Source organism: Cryptomeria japonica, chromosome 3 (assembly GCF_030272615.1).
Source record: "Cryptomeria japonica chromosome 3, Sugi_1.0, whole genome shotgun sequence".
Taxonomy (NCBI): domain Eukaryota; kingdom Viridiplantae; phylum Streptophyta; class Pinopsida; order Cupressales; family Cupressaceae; genus Cryptomeria; species Cryptomeria japonica.
In genome coordinates, this window is record NC_081407.1 from 895,519,830 (window position 1) to 895,543,450 (window position 23,621).

Here is a 23,621-nt window from a genome sequence, read left to right on the forward strand (position 1 = left end):
TTGATTTTGATATTATGTGAAGGGCAAGAATAATGTGGAGGTCGATGCTCTATCAAGAAGGCCTGCCATATGTTCTCTATCCCAGATTTCGGCAGATTGGAAGGAACATCTATTGGTTGAATACTCCAAGAATACATTCCCGTGCGAGCTAATGGACGGTCAAGTGCAGGATGACAGATGCAAGGTGGTTGACATCATTTACTACAAGGATAGAATTTATTTGGTGCCCGAGTCCAAGATGAAGGAAAAAATTCCAAAAGAAATGTGTCGATTCACCCTTGGTCGGACACCCAAGATACTTGAAAAACCTACTGACAAATCCGGGAAAGGTTTTCTTGGAAGGGCCTTAAGAATGACGATCTGCAATACGTACCGGAATGCTCCACCTGCCAGCAGAACAAATCTGAGCACACCTTACCTGCTGGACCGCTTCAGTTGTTGCCAATCCCCGACCAGAAGTGGGATAGCATCTCAATGGATTTCATTACTGGGCTTCCCAAAATGCAAGGAAAGGATTGCATCTTCATCGTGGTAGATCATTTGACCAAGTATGCCCATTTATTTGCCATCTCAAGTGGCCGAGTTGTTCTTCCAGGAGGTATTCCACTTGCATGGTCTTTCGCGGAACATAGTGAGTGACAGGGATAGCCGCTTCCTGAGCACCTTTTGGATGGAGTTATTTCGGTTGGCAGGAACTGAGTTGTTGCCAAGCACGAGCTACCATCCATAGACGGATGGACAGATGAAGATTGTGAAAAAATGGCTGGAGGGTTATCTCAGCAACTATGTCTCAGCACAACAGAAGGCATGGGTCCGTTGGTTACATTTGGGTGAGCACTGTTACAACACCACCTACCACATGTCGATAGCTATGGCACCCTTCAAAACATTGTATGGTTATGAACCTTCGTCATTCGTAGATCTGGCACTGGGTGACAGTCGTGCACCGAGGGCCAAAGACTGGTTACAAGAGAGTTTGGACATCTTGAGATCTCTCAAGGATAACTTGCAGAGGGCTCAAAACCAGTAGAAGATGTATGCCGACCGACACCGGATTGAGCAGAGTTTTGAGGTTGGCGATCTGGAAGTTGAAGCCGCGTTTCTATGGACCCTACAGAGTGGTTCATATTGTTTTTTGGTGCTCATTTAACCACGGGCACTGATTTTCCCTCCCAGCCATAGACAATTCACAAGTGTCTCCCCCGAACACTATATATTCAATCTGCAATTATATTCCATTGTTATATATTATTTTTGAATGAGATCACACATCTCATTATGTATATGTGAGAGATGTCTATACACCAAGGGTCGCCACTCTTCCAAGTGGCACCAATTATTACATTATTAAATGGTGAGGCATCGACTGCAAAGAGGAAGTGACTCTAGGACATCAGTGAACCTCCTTATGACGCCCATGTACAGAGCAGCGATGGTGCAGTGATTATCATATAATGACAGACAGAATTCAAAGGATCAGATTTTGTTACCATGGACAGTGACTTCATAACAAGGTTGTGGAATAGTTAACTTTATGGGACAGCTAGTGATCAACGATTATAAGTCTTTGTATCACCGATTGAGACTAGAACAATTTGATTAAAACATCGATTTTGTCTCTAATTGCAGCGACTTAAAGAAGAGAGCAATGCCTAAAGAACAAACAACGATTAATATAGTACAAACAGTTGTTAAAGAATAACTACTGTAGCAATTAGAATTGGATTAAGGAAAGTACTTACAATCATTTTGTGAAGGCTACGACTATATTAAGGAGCAACTTCATTAATAAGTAGAGCACTCCAGCAGCGTATGGAAGGTCCTAGGTTCGAGTCCTAGCTGGTCCATGTCTCAACATGGTATCAGAGCCAGGTCCAGGCTAGGAGCCCCAAGCACACGAGAGGTGTGGTTTAAGGGGGGGTGTTGGTGTTGGAAATAAGCCACACCCGGACCGACGATGGACTAGTCCAAGAGGGGCCAATAGCTCAGTGGTAGAGCACTGCAGCGTATGGAAGGTCCTAGGTTCGAGTCCTAGCTGGTCCATGTCTCAACAGTTCAAAGGGTGGGCGAAGTTGCCTACCGAGTTGGAACTTCCTGAGGGGATTCGGATTCACAATGTTTTTCATGTGTCATGCCTCAAGAAGGTCGTCGAGCAACATGTCACAATGTCGAAGGACCTGCCACCCATTGACGAAGAAGGGAAACTAATTCTGGAACCGGCTGAGATCATCGACGTCAGAGAGAAGAAGTTGAGGTCGTGCACAGTCAAGGAATTCCTTGTGCAATGGAAGGATTTGTCGATCGAGGATGCCACCTGGGAAGGCGAGCAGATTCTGGAGCATCCAAGTCTGCAATTGCTTCAAGGCAAGCAATTCTCCGACTGGGAGGACTGTAATGTCCCCGATATTATTAAATAATTTAATAATTATGTGTATGGCCCCGAAAGTGAAATTTATTATATCTCGAGCGCTTTTTACTTTTGGCGGTAACATTTTGGCCGTGTCGGCACTTTTTGTAATCCTTCGGGAAGTTTCCCCGAAGCCATATATATGGCCGAGTTAGTCGTTGTTGTAGGTATGCGAATTTGGTGTTTTCTCTATATGTGCGAATTCCGGTTGGAGTTCAATTGTAAGCCATTTCGCAGGTGGAAGATCCTCCCTACTTGGCATTCGCAGTTTCGGTGGTTCACAACCACCCTAGCTTGCCATTGGAAATATCATTCCAATATTTCATATTATGCTACAAATTTGTGAAGTCTTCATTCGATGACAAATTTATATTAGACAGCAATATCTAATATTGTGTTCTGAATAATATTCATAATTCGAGCATTCCAGTATTCCAATAATTGTTCGTAACAACATTGCTTGTCTTTACATCTCTCACATAGTCATAGCACAACATATTGCATATAATGGAACCATCTTTCCGAGGCCGAGATTATTGGTTCCGTACGCATGAGAGTCAATTGACTGTACGGAAGGCAAGAAGCATACAGAGTGGAGGGCCATCGGTGGAGGTTGTGTTGGCTGTACGGTAGATGTTGTGTTGACCGTACGGTGGAGGTTGTGTTGTCGTACGGCAGGATAAGCGTACGGTACATTACAAAAAATGTGCACCTTAGAAACTAAGATACATCCATCTCTAATTAGTAGTCAACCAAATTTCCTCAAGTTAAGAGTTTCATTGTTCAAAAGAATATTGTCGTTAAAGTCAAAGCCTTTCATCTACAAAATTTTAGAGTTTGTAACTCAATGCAAAAAAGTGTTTGTATTAAAATGAACTTCCAAAGTAAAATAGACAACAAAAAGAATTCTAGAAAGGAAAATTCATTGTTTATGTACAAAGATGATGACCATATTTTAACATAATATACAAAAGTCAGACATGTCTTCTAATCTCTACATCAATGAATTTTTGAGAAATTCCTTAGCATTCATGACAAATGATCATGAAATCTTAATTTCTACAAAAGGACATACTAAATTTTTTCATTAAGATTCAAATTGGAATTTTTGGAATAGAAAGTTGGCATACCCTGGCTCTCATAAGATGGTCTAACAGTATATTGGCAGCCTTTATGTCTCGATGTACAACTGGTGGTATAGCCTGTAATCCGATCAAATTCAATATTTAATCAAAACATAGAATCCTAAATTTTCTCAAAATCAGTTATCCAACACTAAACAATTATCATATTGCAAAAAATATTCATCAATCACCCCATCATGAAGATATTCAATTCCACGTGATACATCTTGGGCTATGGAAACTCTTTCTTCCCAACTCAAGGTTCGTCCCTTTTCATCTGAAAAGATATGTTATATACGCAATCCTGAATTAGTCCCAACTTAAACACACAGAACACCTTCATACTAAAACCTCACACCAAAAAAATTTATACAAGTTAAATTTCTAAAATATAACTCGAACAATTTTATACACAGCACATCTAGCATCTGACTTCGTAAAAAAATTGTATTGCCTAAGAAGATAAAAATCTATGGAGAAAACAAGCATAGCAGTCCAACTCATCGTTACATAAGATATCAACTGTTCATTGGTCACTACTAAATTAGTATCTAAAGATCTAAATTCTATGGTATAAATAGATATAAATACTTTCCATACATTTTAATATGCAATTTTCTTCCTCACCTACCATAGTTATCAAGCTTCAAAAATAATGGAGACGAGTATATCATATAAAGAACATCAAATTTGATATTTTGTATTTCATAAAAAAAAGTTATAACTACTAATACATCAAGTGTAGTTTGCATATCTGTGAACGTTAATTTATTATAGAAATGTGAAGAAAATCTGGAAGAAGAAAAGAATTTGCATATTTCTTTAAATTGAGTCAAACTTACCATACAAATGATTTGCAAGACTTCCATTAGTCATGAACTCATAAACCAACATTCGTTGACCTTTGTCCACACAGTATCCAACCAAATTTACAAGATTTCTGTGATGCAACCTTCCTAGCAATGACACCTAGCATTCAGAAGCCCCATTTTCAATATCAAACGTTAGAATACTATTATCACCACACATAAGAGCCTCAAGGCAGGAAAGACATTTAAAAGTTTATGGTAACTCTTCAAAAGATAGTTAAAATATAAGATGTCCTTGAATTAAGTGAATAATTCTGAAAGATTTTTGAATCATATCTACAAAGAAAGAATAAAATTAAAATAATAGAGATAATGGCATCTATGTCACACAATATAAATAATATGTCAAAAGAAGAAGACAGTAAATGAATATAATTTATGATCTCAAAAAATTAATTGTTTCAATGGTAAAAATATTTTGAATACTTCAATTGCAGACAATTGACTTTAGTAGGTATTTGTTTATTTTTTTCTAATAAGAAACAACACATATCATTAAAGTGCCTACAAAACTAGAAAACAACTATTTACCTTGGGGATGTGTACCCTACATTTTTTGACAAATTTCCTATAGGAGACATTTGAAGATGTAGGGCGAATTGAAAATGCCCCCTACCCCATACCCAATTCTCAAAAAATCTTGGAAATGTTTCCAAAACATCAAATTTTGCTCAAACGATGGATAGCTTTACCCTAGAGCCCAGCCAACATAAAAAGCAATTTAAAAAAACAAACAAAAATTTGGGAAAAAAAGGCAGGTAACAAAAGGACCCCCACACCCCTTTTCATCCAGCCAAAGCCTAACAGTCACACTAACAACTAAAAACAAAAATCAAACTCATTTTGTCATTTTCCACAGTGTGAAGAAAAATACAATAAGAAAATAGCTGTTAGAAGAGAACAGTGAGAAAAAGGCAAGAGAGCATCAAAACTTTCATTTGACCTAAGCTTACTATCTTGTTTGTTTGTGCAAATTCTTTTAATTTTTTCTAGTTCTTTTCGAAGTTTCAGACACTTACAGGATATTTTTTGTTTTATGTTAGTGCCTGCAGCTGTGTTTTGAAATTTTCTACAAAAAACATGTAGCAAGAATCAGGGTGATGAAGATGAAGAGGTTCGAATTCAGAAAATAAGTTGCAGAAGTATTTTTTGAGGTTCTTTTAAGAGTGGCAGTGTGTTGACGTGGATGAAATCGCATCGCTGCAAACTCCATATGGCCAACGCAGAATAGAATGAACTCACTGAGTATCCTACCCTCTCTTGAAATAAGGGAATCCCTAATGCTATTTTCTACGATTTGATCAATGGGGATAACCTCAAGGTTTCTTTTGTCAGGTCTTGACTGCGGGATCTCTCAGTGGTTTGATGTGTTTTTTGCTGGAAACACAAGGGGGCTTACGTTTGATTGGCAATTCCATGTACGAATTCCCAGGGACTTCTTTTGGTTTTCTTTCAGGTGATGTTGGTTAATTTGAAGCTGATTTAGCAAGACTGCAGATTTCTAAAAAAAGGGGATAAAATTGGGAGGAAAGAAATGAAGGGTAGGGAGAAAGAGAACTGTAAATGTTAACTAGGACAACAGATTTACCCAAGCAGACAGACACCTCCAGGAAACTAAATTAAGCATCATCAGTCATTTAGACACAATGTTTGCATAAACTTAGTGCAATCTTCAAAGGAGAAACCAGATTTTCATATTACCAAATACCATATTAGAACTTCTACATTCATGATATGTATATATTTGATAATCGAACTGAATCATAAAATAGCCCAGATTAACCATGCAGAAAGGAAAAAGCAATCAGCTATCCTCTAATGGTATGGACTGTGAAGGTTCTATCAGATGCTTGGTAAGAACTGCTGTGCAAAATGAACAGACATAATTTAAAAGCTTTCTAATTTGAATGAAGAAGGAGACCATGCACTCACAAGGAAATTTGAAGGTAATTTTAATCCATTGTATTAATTCCTGCAAAATTTCTTCAGAGCTTTCGCAACAATTCAAGAACTTCCTCCTAAATGAGGGAAAACCAGTCCCCTTAAATAGGTTTCCAAAAATGGATGAATGGCCAAGATCTAATCTAAACAAGTGGCCCAGATTCATCCTTACAAAAAGAGGGACCCACACTCATAAATAGGGGGATAAATATCTACAACTACCCCAAAAGGAGCAATAACTACCAAAGGATAATTACAACTTTTGAAATAATCCAAAAAGGGGAGGTGCACAAAAAACTTTACAATATGTTGACCAAAAGTCAACTGTCACCTTTTTGGGACAAAAGTGCACTTTTTAAGACTTGGAGGGAAAAAGGCATTTTTGAGAAACTACTTTCTCTATCCTGGTTTCACATTCCTTTTGCAGAAACTGGTCTTCGCCATGCAGGTATTCTCGCCATAAATCACGACCTGCTGCTCGTTCCTCGCGGACATATTCCTGAAACTTGATGCATAATTGGAAGAGGGGATTAAAAGGCGGCATGGGAGGGTGGCAAATTTTGTATTGCATGCCTTCGAGATACTGGTCCACGTGCCTTAAACCGTCCTTCCAGCTGGAGCGATTACGCTCGAAGCACAATATGTCTGAATGGAACTGACCAACAAAACTCAAGTCTTCGATGGAATAAGAAACCTTATCTGCTCCCAATCTTTCCTCCCAATCCGGCCGGATTACACTGTCGGACAGGTCATTTATCCACCCCGAAACCATTGATCGGAGGATGGTCTTGCCTAGTTCTTGCATGTTCCCCAGAATTGCCTCGCATGCGTCATTTTCTTTGTCAATAATTTCCTGGGCGTCGTTCTTCATGGTGACGGTCCAATACCATTCCTTGAGAACACTGATGCTATGGGGATCCAAGATGTCAGGCAGTGTGGGAATTTGTGTATGTGTCCAGAAAAGAGCTCTTAGGAGGGGAAGGGTAGAGGCCGCTACTTCATGCATGTGAAGGGATTCTCTCTTTACTTCCAACAGCCTGACTAGAGTGAGCTCTCGATGGAGAGCCATTTCCTTTACTTCTTTGAGGATCTGTTCTCCCTTTTTCTTGATGTCCTGCACCCATTCCTTAACGGCCTTTGCGGTATCCCGGATTCCTTCAAATTCAGTTGTGGTCCTCTGCGCCAATGCCATTGGGGGAATATGGGATTCAGAGGGGTTGTGTAGTGGCCGTAGGAGCTTATCGATGTATCCCTCGGCTTGTTCAGCACGGGCCCGATACATGTCCTTTTCAGCCGTGATTTCCTCGAGCTGTCTGAGTATGTTCTGCACTGAGTCCTTAAATTCCTCCTTTTCTTGCTCTTTTGTAGCTCGTCCGATGGGGACAGTCGTAATGCTATAATCTGCCAGGGTTATTTGATCTGCTGGCTTGTTTACGAGCGGGGTAGCAATACGAAGAGTGCGGTTCCTTTGCTCATCCTTGGTTATCTTAGAGTATGTTCTTGGTTTCTTCTTCCCTTTTGCTTTTGCTTGATCCATTCGTGAGAAGATGTCCTCTAGATCAATGGGTGCCTTGGTGGCAGCCCTGCGCTGAGCTCTGGCGATCAGCCACTCTTGAGGCACTGTCTGAGTTGAGGATAGGGTTAAGTTAGCACCTTGTGCTCCCATGCTTTCAACCGGCTGATCACAAATTAGCAGCTGTCCCGCCACCGGAGGGGTGGAAGAAGGAGGAAGCTCCTTGTTTGCATCTGAGTTCTCCCCTATTTCACTGAATAATTGTCTGACATCTTCCTGTGATGGTGGTTCCTTGGTTCCTTCGAGCTCATGGATCTCGTCTGTTCTTTGTTCCCCTTCGACAGTTGAGTCGTCCTTGGCTGCATGGAGGAGTAGCAATTCGTGGCGGCTCTGCTGGGTAGGTTCATGCACTTCGATCCCCTGGGTGGATGGGATTTCTCCTTCCTCTATCTGGTCACCCGGCTTAGTCGGATTGGGGCCCTTTTGCTCGGTGTCCGGCATATCTGGAGCAGGAGAGTCATTGGCTTGGAATGCCTCTATGTCGCTCTGGGAAGGCGGAGCAGGTATGCAATCCAAATCTATGGCATCATCGGACGAACTGGGGTCCCTTGAAGATGAAGTGGTCTCTGGCCTTCTTATGGGAATCTTCCCCCTCCTTGTTCTCTTGGACGTCCGAGTCCCTCCGCAAGCCTTAGCTTTCTTCCTTTTCTCTGGTTTTTCAGCTGATGTCCTTTCATCTTCGGAAGACTGAGAGTCGAAACTGCCCATCAGATGGTAAGTAAACTGGACCCCTTCATGGACTAGCCTCTCGATCTGGTGTTGTAACCACTGATCTGTGTATCTTGCCGGGGCCGCCATGACTGCTTCGAAATCCGTGATTGGGTCTTGAGACCAATCAACGCCTGGCAAGAGATGCCTTACTGCTTCGAATTCTCGGACTTGGAGGCAGTTCCCCGAGTCTATGAGCTGATCCGGGACCCGACGGTACTCAAAGAGTCGCATTTGCTGCACACTCAATCTAGAATATTCCCGTCGCCTGACTTCGTAGTCATCGAAGCAATTTTTCCAGTAATCTTCAATTGACTCCTTTGCTCTGTAGCGCCTACCGTAAGCCCTCTTTGCCAAATTGTCATGATCAAAACATTTTCTTGGAAAATGTTCCTGTAGGCCATAGGAGGCTAGCTCTGCAAGGGACTCTTCTGCTAGGGTGGGAGTTCTCAATTGGACATCATGGTTGCCTATGATCATTGGAAATGCGAATCCAGCTTGCTTGCTCTCTCGTAACAATATGCCGGCAGGGCGTGATTGTCTTGCCACCTCCATGAGGACTACTTTATCGGTTGGGTACCGCGGAAGTCGAAGGGGGGCACCTTCAAAGCCAGCAATTCGGATGTAGGAGAATCTTGGGAACTGAATAAACCAGGCCCCATACCTCTGCACTAAAATGGTAGCTTGCTCCGAGAGCCTTATGTGTAACCCTCCCTGCATTAGCCTGACTAGGCGCATTGTGAAGGCGTCGTTGACACGTTCGTACTGTCCAACCGCGTAAGCCGGGCTGCTCTTTTCCCTTTGAGCTATATCCTGGTAGTGCAGCTGCGGGTAGCAATCATAAACCTTTACCTGACCAGGCCCATTCCCGATCTCACCTTTCATTATTAATCCTGGCAGTGGCTGATTCTTTGCGAACATATAGACCAAATAGGAGGTCATGGTGAAATACTTCTTTGTCTCAAGCTCAATTAACTGAGCGTGGATGTTATCACTTATGATCTGGGCCCAGTCAAACTTAGACTTTCCGGCAAAGACCTGTTCTGTAAAATAGAACATCCATTCTTCAAAGTAGTTGGACTTAGGAAGTCCCATGACTCGGCTAAGTAAGGTGACCATATCGCCATGTTCATTATGAAAGTCACTTCTGGGGGTCTTTTTCACAATCCTGGTGCTTGAAGGCCTTTTTTCTTTGAACCATTCTTCGTTAATCAGTGCCCTGCATCGGGCTGGGTTCATATCATACGCCCCCTGTGCCTCGTCCATTGTTGTAGCTATGGGATTATTTGGAAAGGGGATATCAAATGCATCACCGATAGCCTCAGGGGAGAAGTCGGCAATAGTGATATCTTCCAGAAGCACTAATCTGGACTTTGGCTCGTAATGCCGAGCAGCTTCCACTACTAATTCATAGTTCTGGATTGCTGGAGGAAAACCTGCTGCTTGGGCGATGCCACTTTCCAGCATTTGCCTAGGCCTGCCATATGCATTGGGCGAGAAGACCCGATCCCTGAAATCCTGAATATCAATGTGGCCAAGGTCGGTGTCACCAATGTTGTCCCAGATGCTCTGGACCTTTGACTCTCTTAACCCTCCTCTCTGATACTGATACTTCATTCTTTCAACTTTCCGTGGGACGTCTGATTTGGATGCTCGTGAGGTTTCTGCTGCAGCGGGTGTTTTTGATGATTCTGCCGCTGATTTAGGCATTTATCCTGCACAGCCAGACATGGATTACAAGGTGATACGAGAATGACGATGCGGGTTAGATAATAACAGAAGTGTTTCAACAGAGCGAGATTAGTTTAAATATCATTCTGGGCTAACAATCTGATTAACTTCAACAGCATCATATTCCTGAAGATTTATGACTAAGCATTCTCACTCTCGAATTTTTTGGATTAATTTTAACAAAGGCAAAACATGAGAATTTTGAAAAGAGATGCAGTTTCCGGCCAAACCTTGGGAATGAGTCCTAAATTTTGGATGTTCGAATAACGGAGATGCAGACTCTAAGCATTTCAAATTTTGCGTATTTGCTTATTTGATTCACACATTTTAAATGACCGTACGCGATAAGGCGTACTTACCTGATTGGAGCGAATGATGGGTGATGGCCCGACCTTGTTGCGCGGGGCGAGCGGATGACCCTGCAAAATTTGAATCCCAACGGTTATCCTTCCTGTTTAAATTTTCGCGGTTTGGGAGATGAAAGAGGATTTATCAATTTCACATGGTTCTGTGCCTAGCAACCTGAATTTTAAATGGTTGATGGGAGGATGATGCAGTGTCTTACCTCCTTGTTTTCGGATTTTAAGAGTTCCTTTCGAATTTTGAATTGTATCCTTTGAACTTTGACAAATTGGAGGTTTTCGAATCTAACCTTCGCGGGTTTGTTCGTCCTGGCCTCCGCGTTACACACTGTGCCTTCTGCGTTAAAGTTTTGCTTGCTTTTTGGACTTCGTTTTAAACTTTCACCTTGGAATTTCGGACGCTTAGGGTCCGAAAACGTTGTTCGCCTGACCTTGTTGAAGTTCGAACGCAGGGGTCCGAAATGCGTTTTGTTTGCACTGCGTTAAATCTTTGCACTGCGTTAAATCTTAACACTGCGTGTCGTTCGGAGCTTATGGTCCGAAGTACGCATTTTAATGTCGCTTTTAAAACCTAACACTTTGCCTTTGTCATTCGGACACGGGGGTCCGAAGTGTGCGTTTCGATATGCTTTAAAACCTTACACTTTGTCCCTTTTCGGAGCTTAGGGTCCGAAGTACGCATTTTAATATGTTTTGAAACCTTACTTTGTCTTTTTTCGGAGCTTAGGGTCCGAAGTATGCATTTTAATATCGCTTTTTAAAAGCTTAACACTTGGTCTTTTTCGGAGCTTAGGGTCCGAAGTGCATTTTGATATCGCTTTTTAAAAGCCTCACACTTGGTCTTTTTCGGAGCTTAGGGTCCGAAGTGCGTTTTGATATCGCTTTTTAAAAGCTTAACACTTGGTCTTTTTCGGAGCTTAGGGTCCGAAGTGCGTTTTGATATCGCTTTTTAAAAGCTTAACACTTGGTCTTTTTCGGAGCTTAGGGTCCGAAGTGCGTTTTGATATCGCTTTTTAAAAGCTTAACACTTGGTCTTTTTCGGAGCTTAGGGTCCGAAGTGCGTTTTGATATCGCTTTTTAAAAGCTTAACACTTGGTCCTTTTCGGAGCTTAGGGTCCGAAGTGCGTTTTGATATCGCTTTTTAAAAGCTTAACACTTGGTCTTTTTCGGAGCTTAGGGTCCGAAGTGCGTTTTGATATCGCTTTTTTAAAACCTTAACACTTTGTCCTTTGAAATTCGGACGCGGGGGCCCGAAATGGGCTTTGTTGTGGTTGCTTTTAAAGCCTAACTGTCGCCTTCGTTGACATTCAGACGCGGGGGTCCGAAGTAGGCATTCGCCTGCGTTAAAACTTTATTTCGCCTTGGTTGACATTCGGACGCGGGGGTCCGAAATGGGCATTCGCCTGCGTTAAAACTCAACTTTCACTGAAGTTCGGACCTAAGGTCCGAAATGGATGGGTAGTGTTATGTTTTAAAAATTTTAATTTTGGAAATTTCGGACCTAGGGTCCGAAATGCGATTGCCACCTTATGCTTTCAAAATTTTGAATTTTCACCTTCGGACACTTAAATCCAAAAGGGGGAGCGCATAACGTTTCCCTTTTACCTCAACTTGACTTTCGCCAAGTTCGGACCTGGGGTCCGAAATGTTTGCATTACGTTAAGCTTTGAAATTTTGGAACAAACTTTCGGTATTTACGCCCGAAAGCCAGATCAGTCAAGAGGACTCATTGGTTCATTACTCCAACGTCGATCAGCTTACGAACTGATCACGAACTCGCTCGAGGAGACACGAGAAACTCTGCTTCGATTCTCGGGATGACGATCAAAAAACTCAAAACTGGAAAGGGGGACCCTGTCGGCGACAGGGGGCGTGTGCAACGCACAACAAATGGCGACTCTGCTGGAGAAATGCTCCCAGTCATTTCGGGAACGCAAGTTCGGATCGAACCTAGAATCTCTGGTTAACCACCACGACTGAGGGGAGAGAAGGAGAAGAATCTTTCAAAATAAGATAATGTGAATAGTCAAATCAAATCGCACGCAGGTCGGATCAACTAGTGTGTGCAAATGGAGTTCATTCCAGCCTAGAAAAAGTTGTGGCATCAATGTTTCACTGTGTCGAGATGTCCAACGGGCTAGTACTCCAAAAGCAACCTGGGTAGAGCCCCGCTGCCAGCGAGCGTCTATAGCCCCAGCGGAGTTATCGCCTGTTAGCTCACAGAGATTGCTCTGTTTCCGGCAAGAAGGTTTTACCCCTTTTTCGTTTTATACCGGCAGAGATGCCTACATTCCCTTTTGCCAATTTTACGCTTAACGCTTGATTTCAAAGCGCTTGATCAGTTTTCTTTTCTTTTCTCTCTTCTTTTTCTCTTTTTTTTGGCATAGTAGGCAGTGAAGCCTACGCGGGATTGAGCGTAACAGTGGTCGCTGAAGTGTAGCCACAGACCTTTCATCGATATAGCGTCCCTTTGATTAGCAACTGATTGTATGCAATTTTTTATGTGTATCTGTGCAGTAATCGCGATATTGTGGATAGGTTTTGACTAGGACAAAATTTTGTAGAGAAAGGTCGTCTAGATCTAACCGGACGGATCATGGGGTGCTCCATTAATCAAAAGTCTTCCCGAGCTTGGATTCCAAAAACAGATGGTAACAGTAATCTGGCGTCGCACCAGCGTTTGTACATGGCGAAGGCCTCCTTCGAGAAAATGACAGGGGTCCCAAAACGGAGCAGGAAAACAGGAAACTAAGCTAAGACAAGAAAGGAAAACGGAGCCACTATTCACAATGAGAAAGGCTTGGGGAAGCCTATGGCTGGAAATAATGCTTGAGGAATTGACCATTCACGGGCAAGGGAACGTCCTCGCCTGTTAGGGTCCTGAGTCGGAATGCATTCTCTCCCAAAATTTCTGAAATTTGAAAAGGACCGAGCCACAGATTATCAAACTTGTCGCGCTCTCCCTTTCTTTCATGAGCTTTGTCCCAACAAAGAACAAGATCGGAAATGCGAAAGGCCTTTACTTTTGCCCGTCTGTCGAACCAACGCTTGACTACTTCTTGGTGTTTGGCAAAATTATTTATAGCGTCGTCTCTTTTTTCATCTAAGTATAACAGCTGGGACAACCTGGCTTCCGCAGCGTTATCGATTCCTAGGTATTCGCTCATGAACTGCAAAGTTGGTATTCTCAATTGTATCGGGAAGATGGGGTCAAGACCATATACTAAGTGGTATGGAGAAGTTCCAATGGCGGCCTTGCATCGGGTACGGTCTGCCCAAAGGGCAAATCGGAGTTGGGTATGCCAATCTCTCGGGTTCTTGTCTAGGAGTCTCTTAATCACACTCAGGAGGTTTTTGTTTGTGGATTCCGCTAAACCATTACCTTGGGGATAGTAATTAGATGAAAATTTTAAAGTGATCCCGTAATTGAAGGCCCAATTTGAAAATTTTAATGACGTGAAAGCAGAACCATTATCACAGACTAGAGCATGAGGACAGCCAAAACGTGTAATAATATTCTCCTCTAAAAATTTAATAACAGCATCAGCATTGCATTGTTTCAACGATTGAGCTTCAGACCACCTTGTACAATAATCAGAAGCGGTTAGAATGTACCTGTGTTGCGTAGAGGAGGGTGGGTTGATTGTACCTATGAAGTCGAGCGCCCATTGGCCAAATGGTCTTACCTCTATGACTGGTTGGAGTGGCATAGCTGGGGTGCGCTCCCTTGATGCGGATACTTGGCACACATGACATTTCTTTACATGTTCATGGGTGTCTCGGAATAAGGCAGGCCAATAATAGCCTGCCCTGAGGATTTGGTGAGCCGTTGCTAGGCCTGATCCGTGGCCGGTTCCAAACTTGGTATGGAACTGCTCTATAATCTGGCGTGCTTCATCCTCATTTACGCACCTCAGGTAAATGCCCTCATGATTCCTGCGGTATAAGACGGCACCTTGCAGCATGAAACGGCTACTCTTCATCCTTAGTGCACTTTTCTGCACTGGGTTGAGGTGTGATGGGCATTTCTGATTAAGAAGGTAGAAAATTATGTCATCATACCACCTGTCTGGGGAGACCTGTTCAATCAGATACTGTTGATGTACAATTCCTGAGCATTCAGACGCGAGGGTTTGTGTCAAGGCCTGACCTCGCACTAGCTTCATAGGCAGGATTTCAATGTCATATTCCTGGATGATGGTCACCCATTTGCCTCTCCTTTCGCCTAGCTCATTTTGCATCAATAATGTCTTCACTGCGACATCTGGTACTATGGCATATATCTTACTCCTAAGTATATAATGTCGGAACTTCCTGATGGCTTTGACTAGCGCATAGGCCTGCTTTTCAATGTTTGGGTATCTTAGTTCAGCCTCCTTCAACGGAGTACTCATGAATGCTATCGGGTGCTCACCCTTTTCCTCCCTTCGCTGAGTTAAGATTGCTGCACAGGTGTGCTCGGAGGCGAAGGAAAAAGGGAGAACAGATCCTCAAAGAAGTAAAGGAAATGGCTCTCCATCGAGAGCTCACTCTAGTCAGGCTGTTGGAAGTAAAGAGAGAATCCCTTCACATGCATGAAGTAGCGGCCTCTACCCTTCCCCTCCTAAGAGCTCTTTTCTGGACACATACACAAATTCCCACACTGCCTGACATCCTGAATCCCCATAGCATCAGTGTTCTCAAGGAATGGTATTGGACCGTCACCATGAAGAACGACGCCCAGGAAATTATTGACAAAGAAAATGACGCATGCGAGGCAATTCTGGGGAACATGCAAGAACTAGGCAAGACCATCCTCCGATCAATGGTTTCCGGGTGGATAAATGACCTGTCCGACAGTGTAATCCGGCCGGATTGGGAGGAAAGATTGGGAGCAGATAAGGTTTCTTATTCCATCGAAGACTTGAGTTTTGTTGGTCAGTTCCATTCAGACATATTGTGCTTCGAGCGTAATCGCTCCAGCTGGAAGGACGGTTTAAGGCACGTGGACCAGTATCTCGAAGGCATGCAATACAAAATTTGCCACCCTCCCATGCCGCCTTTTAATCCCCTCTTCCAATTATGCATCAAGTTTCAGGAATATGTCCGCGAGGAACGAGCAGCAGGTCGTGATTTATGGCGAGAATACCTGCATGGCGAAGACCAGTTTCTGCAAAAGGAATGTGAAACCAGGATAGAGAAAGTAGTTTCTCAAAAATGCCTTTTTCCCTCCAAGTCTTAAAAAGTGCACTTTTGTCCCAAAAAGGTGACAGTTGACTTTTGGTCAACATATTGTAAAGTTTTTTGTGCACCTCCCCTTTTTGGATTATTTCAAAAGTTGTAATTATCCTTTGGTAGTTATTGCTCCTTTTGGGGTAGTTGTAGATATTTATCCCCCTATTTATGAGTGTGGGTCCCTCTTTTTGTAAGGATGAATCTGGGCCACTTGTTTAGATTAGATCTTGGCCATTCATCCATTTTTGGAAACCTATTTAAGGGGACTGGTTTTCCCTCATTTAGGAGGAAGTTCTTGAATTGTTGCGAAAGCTCTGAAGAAATTTTGCAGGAATTAATACAATGGATTAAAATTACCTTCAAATTTCCTTGTGAGTGCATGGTCTCCTTCTTCATTCAAATTAGAAAGCTTTTAAATTATGTCTGTTCATTTTGCACAGCAGTTCTTACCAAGCATCTGATAGAACCTTCACAGTCCATACCATTAGAGGATAGCTGATTGCTTTTTCCTTTCTGCATGGTTAATCTGGGCTATTTTATGATTCAGTTCGATTATCAAATATATACATATCATGAATGTAGAAGTTCTAATATGGTATTTGGTAATATGAAAATCTGGTTTCTCCTTTGAAGATTGCACTAAGTTTATGCAAACATTGTGTCTAAATGACTGATGATGCTTAATTTAGTTTCCTGGAGGTGTCTGTCTGCTTGGGTAAATCTGTTGTCCTAGTTAACATTTACAGTTCTCTTTCTCCCTACCCTTCCTTTCTTTCCTCCCAATTTTATCCCCTTTTTTTAGAAATCTGCAGTCTTGCTAAATCAGCTTCAAATTAACCAACATCACCTGAAAGAAAACCAAAAGAAGTCCCTGGGAATTCGTACATGGAATTGCCAATCAAACGTAAGCCCCCTTGTGTTTCCAGCAAAAAACACATCAAACCACTGAGAGATCCCGCAGTCAAGACCTGACAAAAGAAACCTTGAGGTTATCCCCATTGATCAAATCGTAGAAAATAGCATTAGGGATTCCCTTATTTCAAGAGAGGGTAGGATACTCAGTGAGTTCATTCTATTCTGCGTTGGCCATATGGAGTTTGCAGCGATGCGATTTCATCCACGTCAACACAGTGTTGTAGGGACTGTGAGTTCACTTTATCCATTTCAATGTCCTTCTAAACCTCTTAAAAATATGCAGACAGGCCATTCAATCCAAAAAACAACTTTTACAATTTGCAACAACCATAGATATATACAAGAAACGAAGTCAAGGGGGAGTAGAGTATGGTTATGTTATTTGTGCAACAAAGACTAATGGGGCAGCTACACAAAGATCTACGTCCATCTTTTATGCATAAGTAGACATGAGGTAAAAGGTTGTGAAAAAATAACCCTAACTGAGAAGGCCAAAGTGACTAAGTTGTACATGGAGGGTGAGATAACAAGGAAGGGAATGTTAATAGCGATTCTAAAACCTACTATGACATTGCCTACCCAAACCATGGATGTTAAAAGTGGAAGGAGAGAGAGTTGTACCAAGGAAAAGAGAAGGACTACTAATGGTGCAAGGATGTTTAATACGCAATCTTAGGAAATGGTTGAGTCTTCTATTGTTAAATTTTTTTGTGCCCATGCCATAGTATTTCATGTGGCACATTCTCCCTATTTCAAACAAATATTCAAAGATGCAATTGTTGTTGTTCCCTCATTTTTCCCGTCGAGAACATAGGCTGCATGTAACCCTTCTTTATAGAGAATTTTCTAGAGTGTAATGATAGAGGAAATGACGCGAAATTACATAAGAGATAGTTTCTCTATCATCACGAATAGGGGGACAGATATTAGATGCCAACAACTCATCAATATCATTGTCACATGTTTAAATGACTCTTATTTTCTTAGAGCTATTAAATGTTCACAGAAGGAGGATGCAAACTTCAAATTTCAAATTTGAAAGGATGTCATAGAAGAGGATGAGCCCTCTAATGTTCTACAAGTAGTAATCAATTCAGCCAATGTATGTAAGTTAGCTAGCTTGATAGTAAAGGGTGCTTACAAGCATATTTTTTAGACCTCATGTTGTGTTCATCGTTGAACAACACAATGAAAGACATTTGAAAGATAGAATGGGTAAAGGCAATGGTAGCAAAAGCTAGAAAGATGCAAATGTTCATCTCCAACCATCACATTTCACTTGCTTTGCTCGGGGTTTTCTGACAAAGGAATTCCTCGAACCCGTGGGCACTAGATATACCAGTTACTTTATTTGTTTAGAGAAGATGCTTGAGGTGCAACTACAATATATTTAATCTAAAGTGGGGAAGATGGGTAAATGCAAACATAACTGAAAGAAAAAGTGTAAATTAAAAGATCCTTGGCAATGATTGGTGATCCACAATGATAAAAAGTTGTTTCTGGATTAAATTGTGTTCAAGAATTTTGTATCAATGTCTCGAATCACATTCCATGATCCATCATCAGGATAAAGAGAGCCCAAAAGAATCATAATAGATATGAAGTTGCAGATCTAGAGTATAAAAAGATAAGGGAGGTGAGAAAAAGATGCACGCGGATCGAGGGAAGCATAAAGGCAAATAAAAACCAAAAGGAGACCAAAAATAAAAAAGAGAATAAACAACAGAAAAGGAAATGAGAAAATAGAAAAATGAAAAAAACTAAAGAGAAGAGAAGATAAAGACATAAAGAAAAGAAGAAACTACAAGGAGAAGGAAAAGAAAAATAAAACAAACATAAATAAGAGATTAGATAATAAAGGCAAACCTTAAAAATACCACAAAAATGAGAAAAAAATAAAATATATATATATATAGAGGCCATGCCACAGAGAAATAAAGTAGATGAATAAATAGCAAATCAATCAAGCAAAGCAAGGACAAAAATATAAAGAAAAAGTAAGGAAAAATTAAAATCAAAATAAATAAGAAAAATGTATATAAATAATAGATACAAACTTAAAAAGGGCACTAGATTAGAGAAAAGAAAAATAATAATAATAAACAAAATATATATATATGATCAATAAAATAAGCATGCATAAAGGTAAAAGATACAAAGAATAATTAAGCTACATATATATATGCAAAAACCACAAAAAAGTAAAGAGATCAATATGTATAAATATATGTTGTAATGTCCCCTTCTCAACAGTAATCAACTAGTTGACCGTTAGCCTATTCCGAAGACCCGTAGGCTAGTCGAAAGCAAGAATTAGGGTTTCCTACCTCTGGGGGGATGTTTCAGCAGTTTTTTAGTGGCTTGCATGTTGGAGTATGTCAGTTTGGGTTCTGGATTCCTTCTAGGTTTTCAAAAAGCTTCGCAATGATGGTACATGCATAGCAAGCAATGGAGTATGGCAGACTTCTATTTTTAGTAAGTGGAAGCGAGGGCAGTTTATTTCTCTGGGTTTTTTTGGGTTTTCAGAGAGCTTCGCGATGGTGTAACATGCAAATGAATCTGAAGACTTTTCCGGAATTACTATTTTTAGAAAGTTGCGACAGCTGCTCAGAATGTGGTAAAAAATCACTTTGGACACACTTACTATTTTTAGCAGTATGCTATTTTTAATAAGTACTATTTTAGCAATACTATTTTTCGCAGGGGTTCAGCTGGTCAGTTCAGATGGCTATTTCCAGCAAGTCAGTTTGAGCAGTTTGTCTTCCAGCATTTTTGGAGCTTGTTTTGGCAAGAAGTATTTGTTGAAAAATGGTGTTTTAAATTAAATAATAACTTAAGGCAAAGGTTGGATGACTGATTAAGGGGGATTGCTTAAGTTATATTGATATCTAAAGTCATTTCCTTAATTATATGTTGGGCAATTCTTGGTTGAGGAAAATATTTTATAAGTGAATTATTGTTAAGGCAAGATGGATGCCTTAGGAGGAAAATAAGATAATTTTATGGTATAATTCACTTCATTCTTTGGACGCCATGATACACTTTATTGATGTATTTTTTTATAAAGTGTATTTGCCACCATGTGATGGGCGAATTTGGGAAAAATGAAATGAAATAAAAATTAAGGAAATTGGAATATCGTTGTTTAATCCCATATTGGAGGGCAAAGAAGTTCGATTTGAGGAGGAAGTTACAAATATGTTCTTTGGCCTTCATTTAAGACTATCCATGTTTGTTTGCAACGAAATGCTGCCGAAATTCAGAGTGATTGCTTCGAGGAATGCATACCTCCTAGCTGGTTCTTGGCTTCTTGCTTGAAAGATAGCAACTAGTTGAGATTGTGAGACTATTCTTTACACTAAAGAACAGATGGAGCTCATTGATGTAATAACATTTGATGTTTTTTGATGTGTTTTGGGTGTTTTGTGAGTTTTCAGGTTGCTGGTCGGTTGTAGAGCTGAAGTGGTTTTTCTATCATAAGTTCATGGGTGAATCTTTGTCGCTTCTGGGTGTTCTCTCTTTATTTTCCTAGGCCTTAGGCGATTCTATATGCCATTTTTCAGAGTTTAATTTGGAGATATGAATTTTATAATGCAAATAGCCCTTATGCCCAGGTCGTACCATACTGGAGTTGCCTAGAAATGTGTGCATAAATGTTTTGAGTTAGTTTGTTGCTGTTTGTTGGTCTTAACCTAGTCGTCTTCTTCCTAGAAATCATTTGCAATCAGTCTCGAGTCTTTCAGTTGAGTTTTGGAGGAGTTGTGTGCATTTTAGTGTGGTTAGAATTTGCTGGTTTGTGTTATTCAACTTGCTAGAAAAGTATATCAGATTCTGAAATTTGGAGCGTGTGATTGTTTTGGGGGGTAGTTGGCCTTTCGTAGCTTGTGGACTGCATTAAACAATATTTGCAGCTTTGGACAATGATATCTTTTAATCTGAAAATTCATGCTATGTAATGTAAAGCTGATTAGTAGAACTAACAGCTATCTTATTTTGAATTGTATCACAAGACCCATTGAATAAGTGGAAGAGGCTAGCTTTGCCGCCTATCTTATCTCATTGTACTTCAGTACTCCCGCTGAATAAGTGGTTGATTTTATTGTTATTAAGTTTTTCAGTCCTCCCGCTGCATAAATGGTTGAGTGATTTATTTCCTTGTTTGTAATAATTGTCCTCCCACTGCACAAGTGGTTGAGTGATCTATTTCCTTGTTGTAATAATCGTCCTCCCATTGAAAAGTGGTTGAGCGATTCTCTTTAGTTGTTCTTGCCCGTTGGACAAGCGAAAGGGGTTGGCTTGCTGCCCGATATTGTAATTTCAGTTGTTTATTGGAGCTAACGATCCCCTATTCACCGTACGCTCTCACCTTCCCACATTGGGCTCTTAGTGATCAAAAAGTGGAAGGGTTCTCTTTCAGCAGTATTGAGTTTATATTTCCTAAACTTAATGGGTGTTTGTGATATTTTGTAATGTCCCCTTTTTAGCGCAACATGATATGGGGTGTCGTTAGCCTATTCTGACACGGTCCCGAAGGCTAACAAGGACATTGGTGGGATCCTGAGGTGTTTTGGCCTAGGTGTTTTCAGTTTCAGGCCAATCGGTGCTGCTCTGACAGGGTTTCTAGACACTTACTATTTATAGTAAGTTAGTCTCCAAGCAGTGACTTGAAATTTTTAGTGTTTCCCTGGTTGGCATAATTATCAATAAAAAATATTTGAAGGCAACAATGATTTAAAGGGATTATCAACAATGTTTTAATATTTAACAATAAAGTGTAAAGTTAAATTAAATATTTAACTTTATCGTTATATTATAAGGTTGGGAATATAAAGTAATGTTTAAAATATTAAAAGTTCCCTTTAATGTGTACATTGTGGGAAATAATATTTTATTCTAAAATGTATTATCCCACATTTAGGAAATGAAGGGTTTGCATCCAGGAAGAAGATATAAATTGAGGTTGAGAGCTCTCTTTTGGGGTATGCTTGGATGAGATTAATGTTATGCTATTGGATTTCGTAGAGATCTGATTATTGGGCTTGGAGGACAGAATCCCTCTTTGCTAGCATTCTCTTCGTTGTTGAAAGACACAGTCAAGAGGATTAGTGGTGTTTTCATTCAAGAAACACATTGGGCTTCAACTGGTGCTCTCGCATGAAGTTTTTACAGGGGTTTGAAAGTGCAGATTTGAAGATAGTGATTTTGCTACAGTACCGCGTGAATAGTGTTTTGCTACAGTGCTGCGTGAATAGTGTTTTGCTACAGTGAGCGTGAATAGTAAAAATGCTACAGTGCCATGAATAGTGCTGCTATAGTGCATGAACAATGTTGGTATGAAGTTTACTTGTTTTTCCTGCTGATTAGAAGTTTGGAAGGCTACCATTACATCTGCAGACCACTACAACATTCAATTCCACGTTTTTTCTATCATATTTTTCATAACTAAGCATTGTAATTGTTGAATACAAACCTGAATAATTGTCGCAGCCCATAAGGCAGTTGAATGTGCACATTTATATTGCAAATCAGTATTTAACAACAAATAAGAAGTTTCGGGTTTTGCATATATTGTTGTATGTTTGTCAAGTGTTTGATAAAATGCCATGTTGATTATTAAGCAATTTAATTGATATCACATAGTAGTTTGCAAGTCTCTTTCATTGGGAAAAATAGGGGTGGTCATTACAGTGGTATCAGAGCAGAAGATTCTGCCATCTTGTGGGAAACCTTCAAAACATATTGCAAAAATAAAACAGGTCCAGAATGTATGATTGAGCATGCGACAGGGGCATTATAATTTCCGCAATACCAGGGCCAGACGAAATAGAAATCCGGATAGTCAGAGTGAACAATCCAGTTCTTCCATTCAAATTGATATTGAGGATAGTCACACGGAATCGGAAGAGATTTTCTTCGAACAAAACATGGGTGAAAGAGGGGACCCAAATGAAGAGAGGTTCTTCAATATGATGAACCAATTCATGCAGGTTCAGCAGCAGACAACTCAGAGAATGGACATGATGTTGCAAATGATGGCTAGACAAATGGGCCTCAATGTGAATCAGGGAGGTGCTAATAATGGCAACAACAATGGTAATAATGACAATAACGCAGCTCAAGGCAACAATAATAATGGCAATCATAATGGAAATAATGGGGGACAGAATGGTAATGAAGCTGATAACTTCGGACATGTTGCACGCCCAGCTCGAACAGCGAGTTCCAGACCTTTATTACCTACCTTTCCACCTAGAGTTCCGGTTCCACCAGCAAACGAACCTCAGATCACAGAGCTTCAGGAACAATTCAGAAGGGATTGGGAAGGCAATGGACCTGACTTCCAAGCAACCATAACACTCAGGGATTATATGGATGTGAGAATGAGACACATGCCTAGAGTTGGTGATAGAAATCAAAATTTCGAGTTGAGGAAGAAAGTAGGGAAACTCTCCCTACCATATTTTGATGCTACAGGGAAAACTACATCACGTGTTTGGGTGCAAAAAGTGGATACTTATTTGCAGATGAATCCTATGCCTGAGGAGGAGGCCATTAAGTATGCTGCTATACACTTGGATGGTATTGCACACAAGTGGTGGCATAATGGCATGGTGACTTTGGGACACAACCAGATTACATCATATGAGGAGTTTACTAAGAGGCTGATTGAGAGGTTTGACACTAAGGATCCTGAATTACACTTCAAGGAATTAGCTCAACTCAAACAATGGGGTCTAGTGGAGACATATATAGCTGAGTTCCAGCGTTTATCAGTCC

General features: G+C 40.8%; 1 protein-coding gene across 1 annotated transcript in view; it reads right to left on the minus strand.

Moving 5' to 3' along the window:
• The window catches only part of LOC131059717 (calcium/calmodulin-regulated receptor-like kinase 1), a 154,122-nt gene that overhangs the window by 52,834 nt on the left and 77,667 nt on the right, over window positions 1–23,621 (minus strand). The window contains exons 4-6 of the mRNA XM_057992740.2: window positions 4,374–4,500; window positions 3,723–3,808; window positions 3,538–3,609 (exon numbers count right to left, since the gene is read on the minus strand). Coding sequence (XP_057848723.1) covers window positions 3,538–3,609; window positions 3,723–3,808; window positions 4,374–4,500 — 285 coding nt within the window. The remainder of the gene's footprint in view (window positions 1–3,537; window positions 3,610–3,722; window positions 3,809–4,373; window positions 4,501–23,621) is intronic.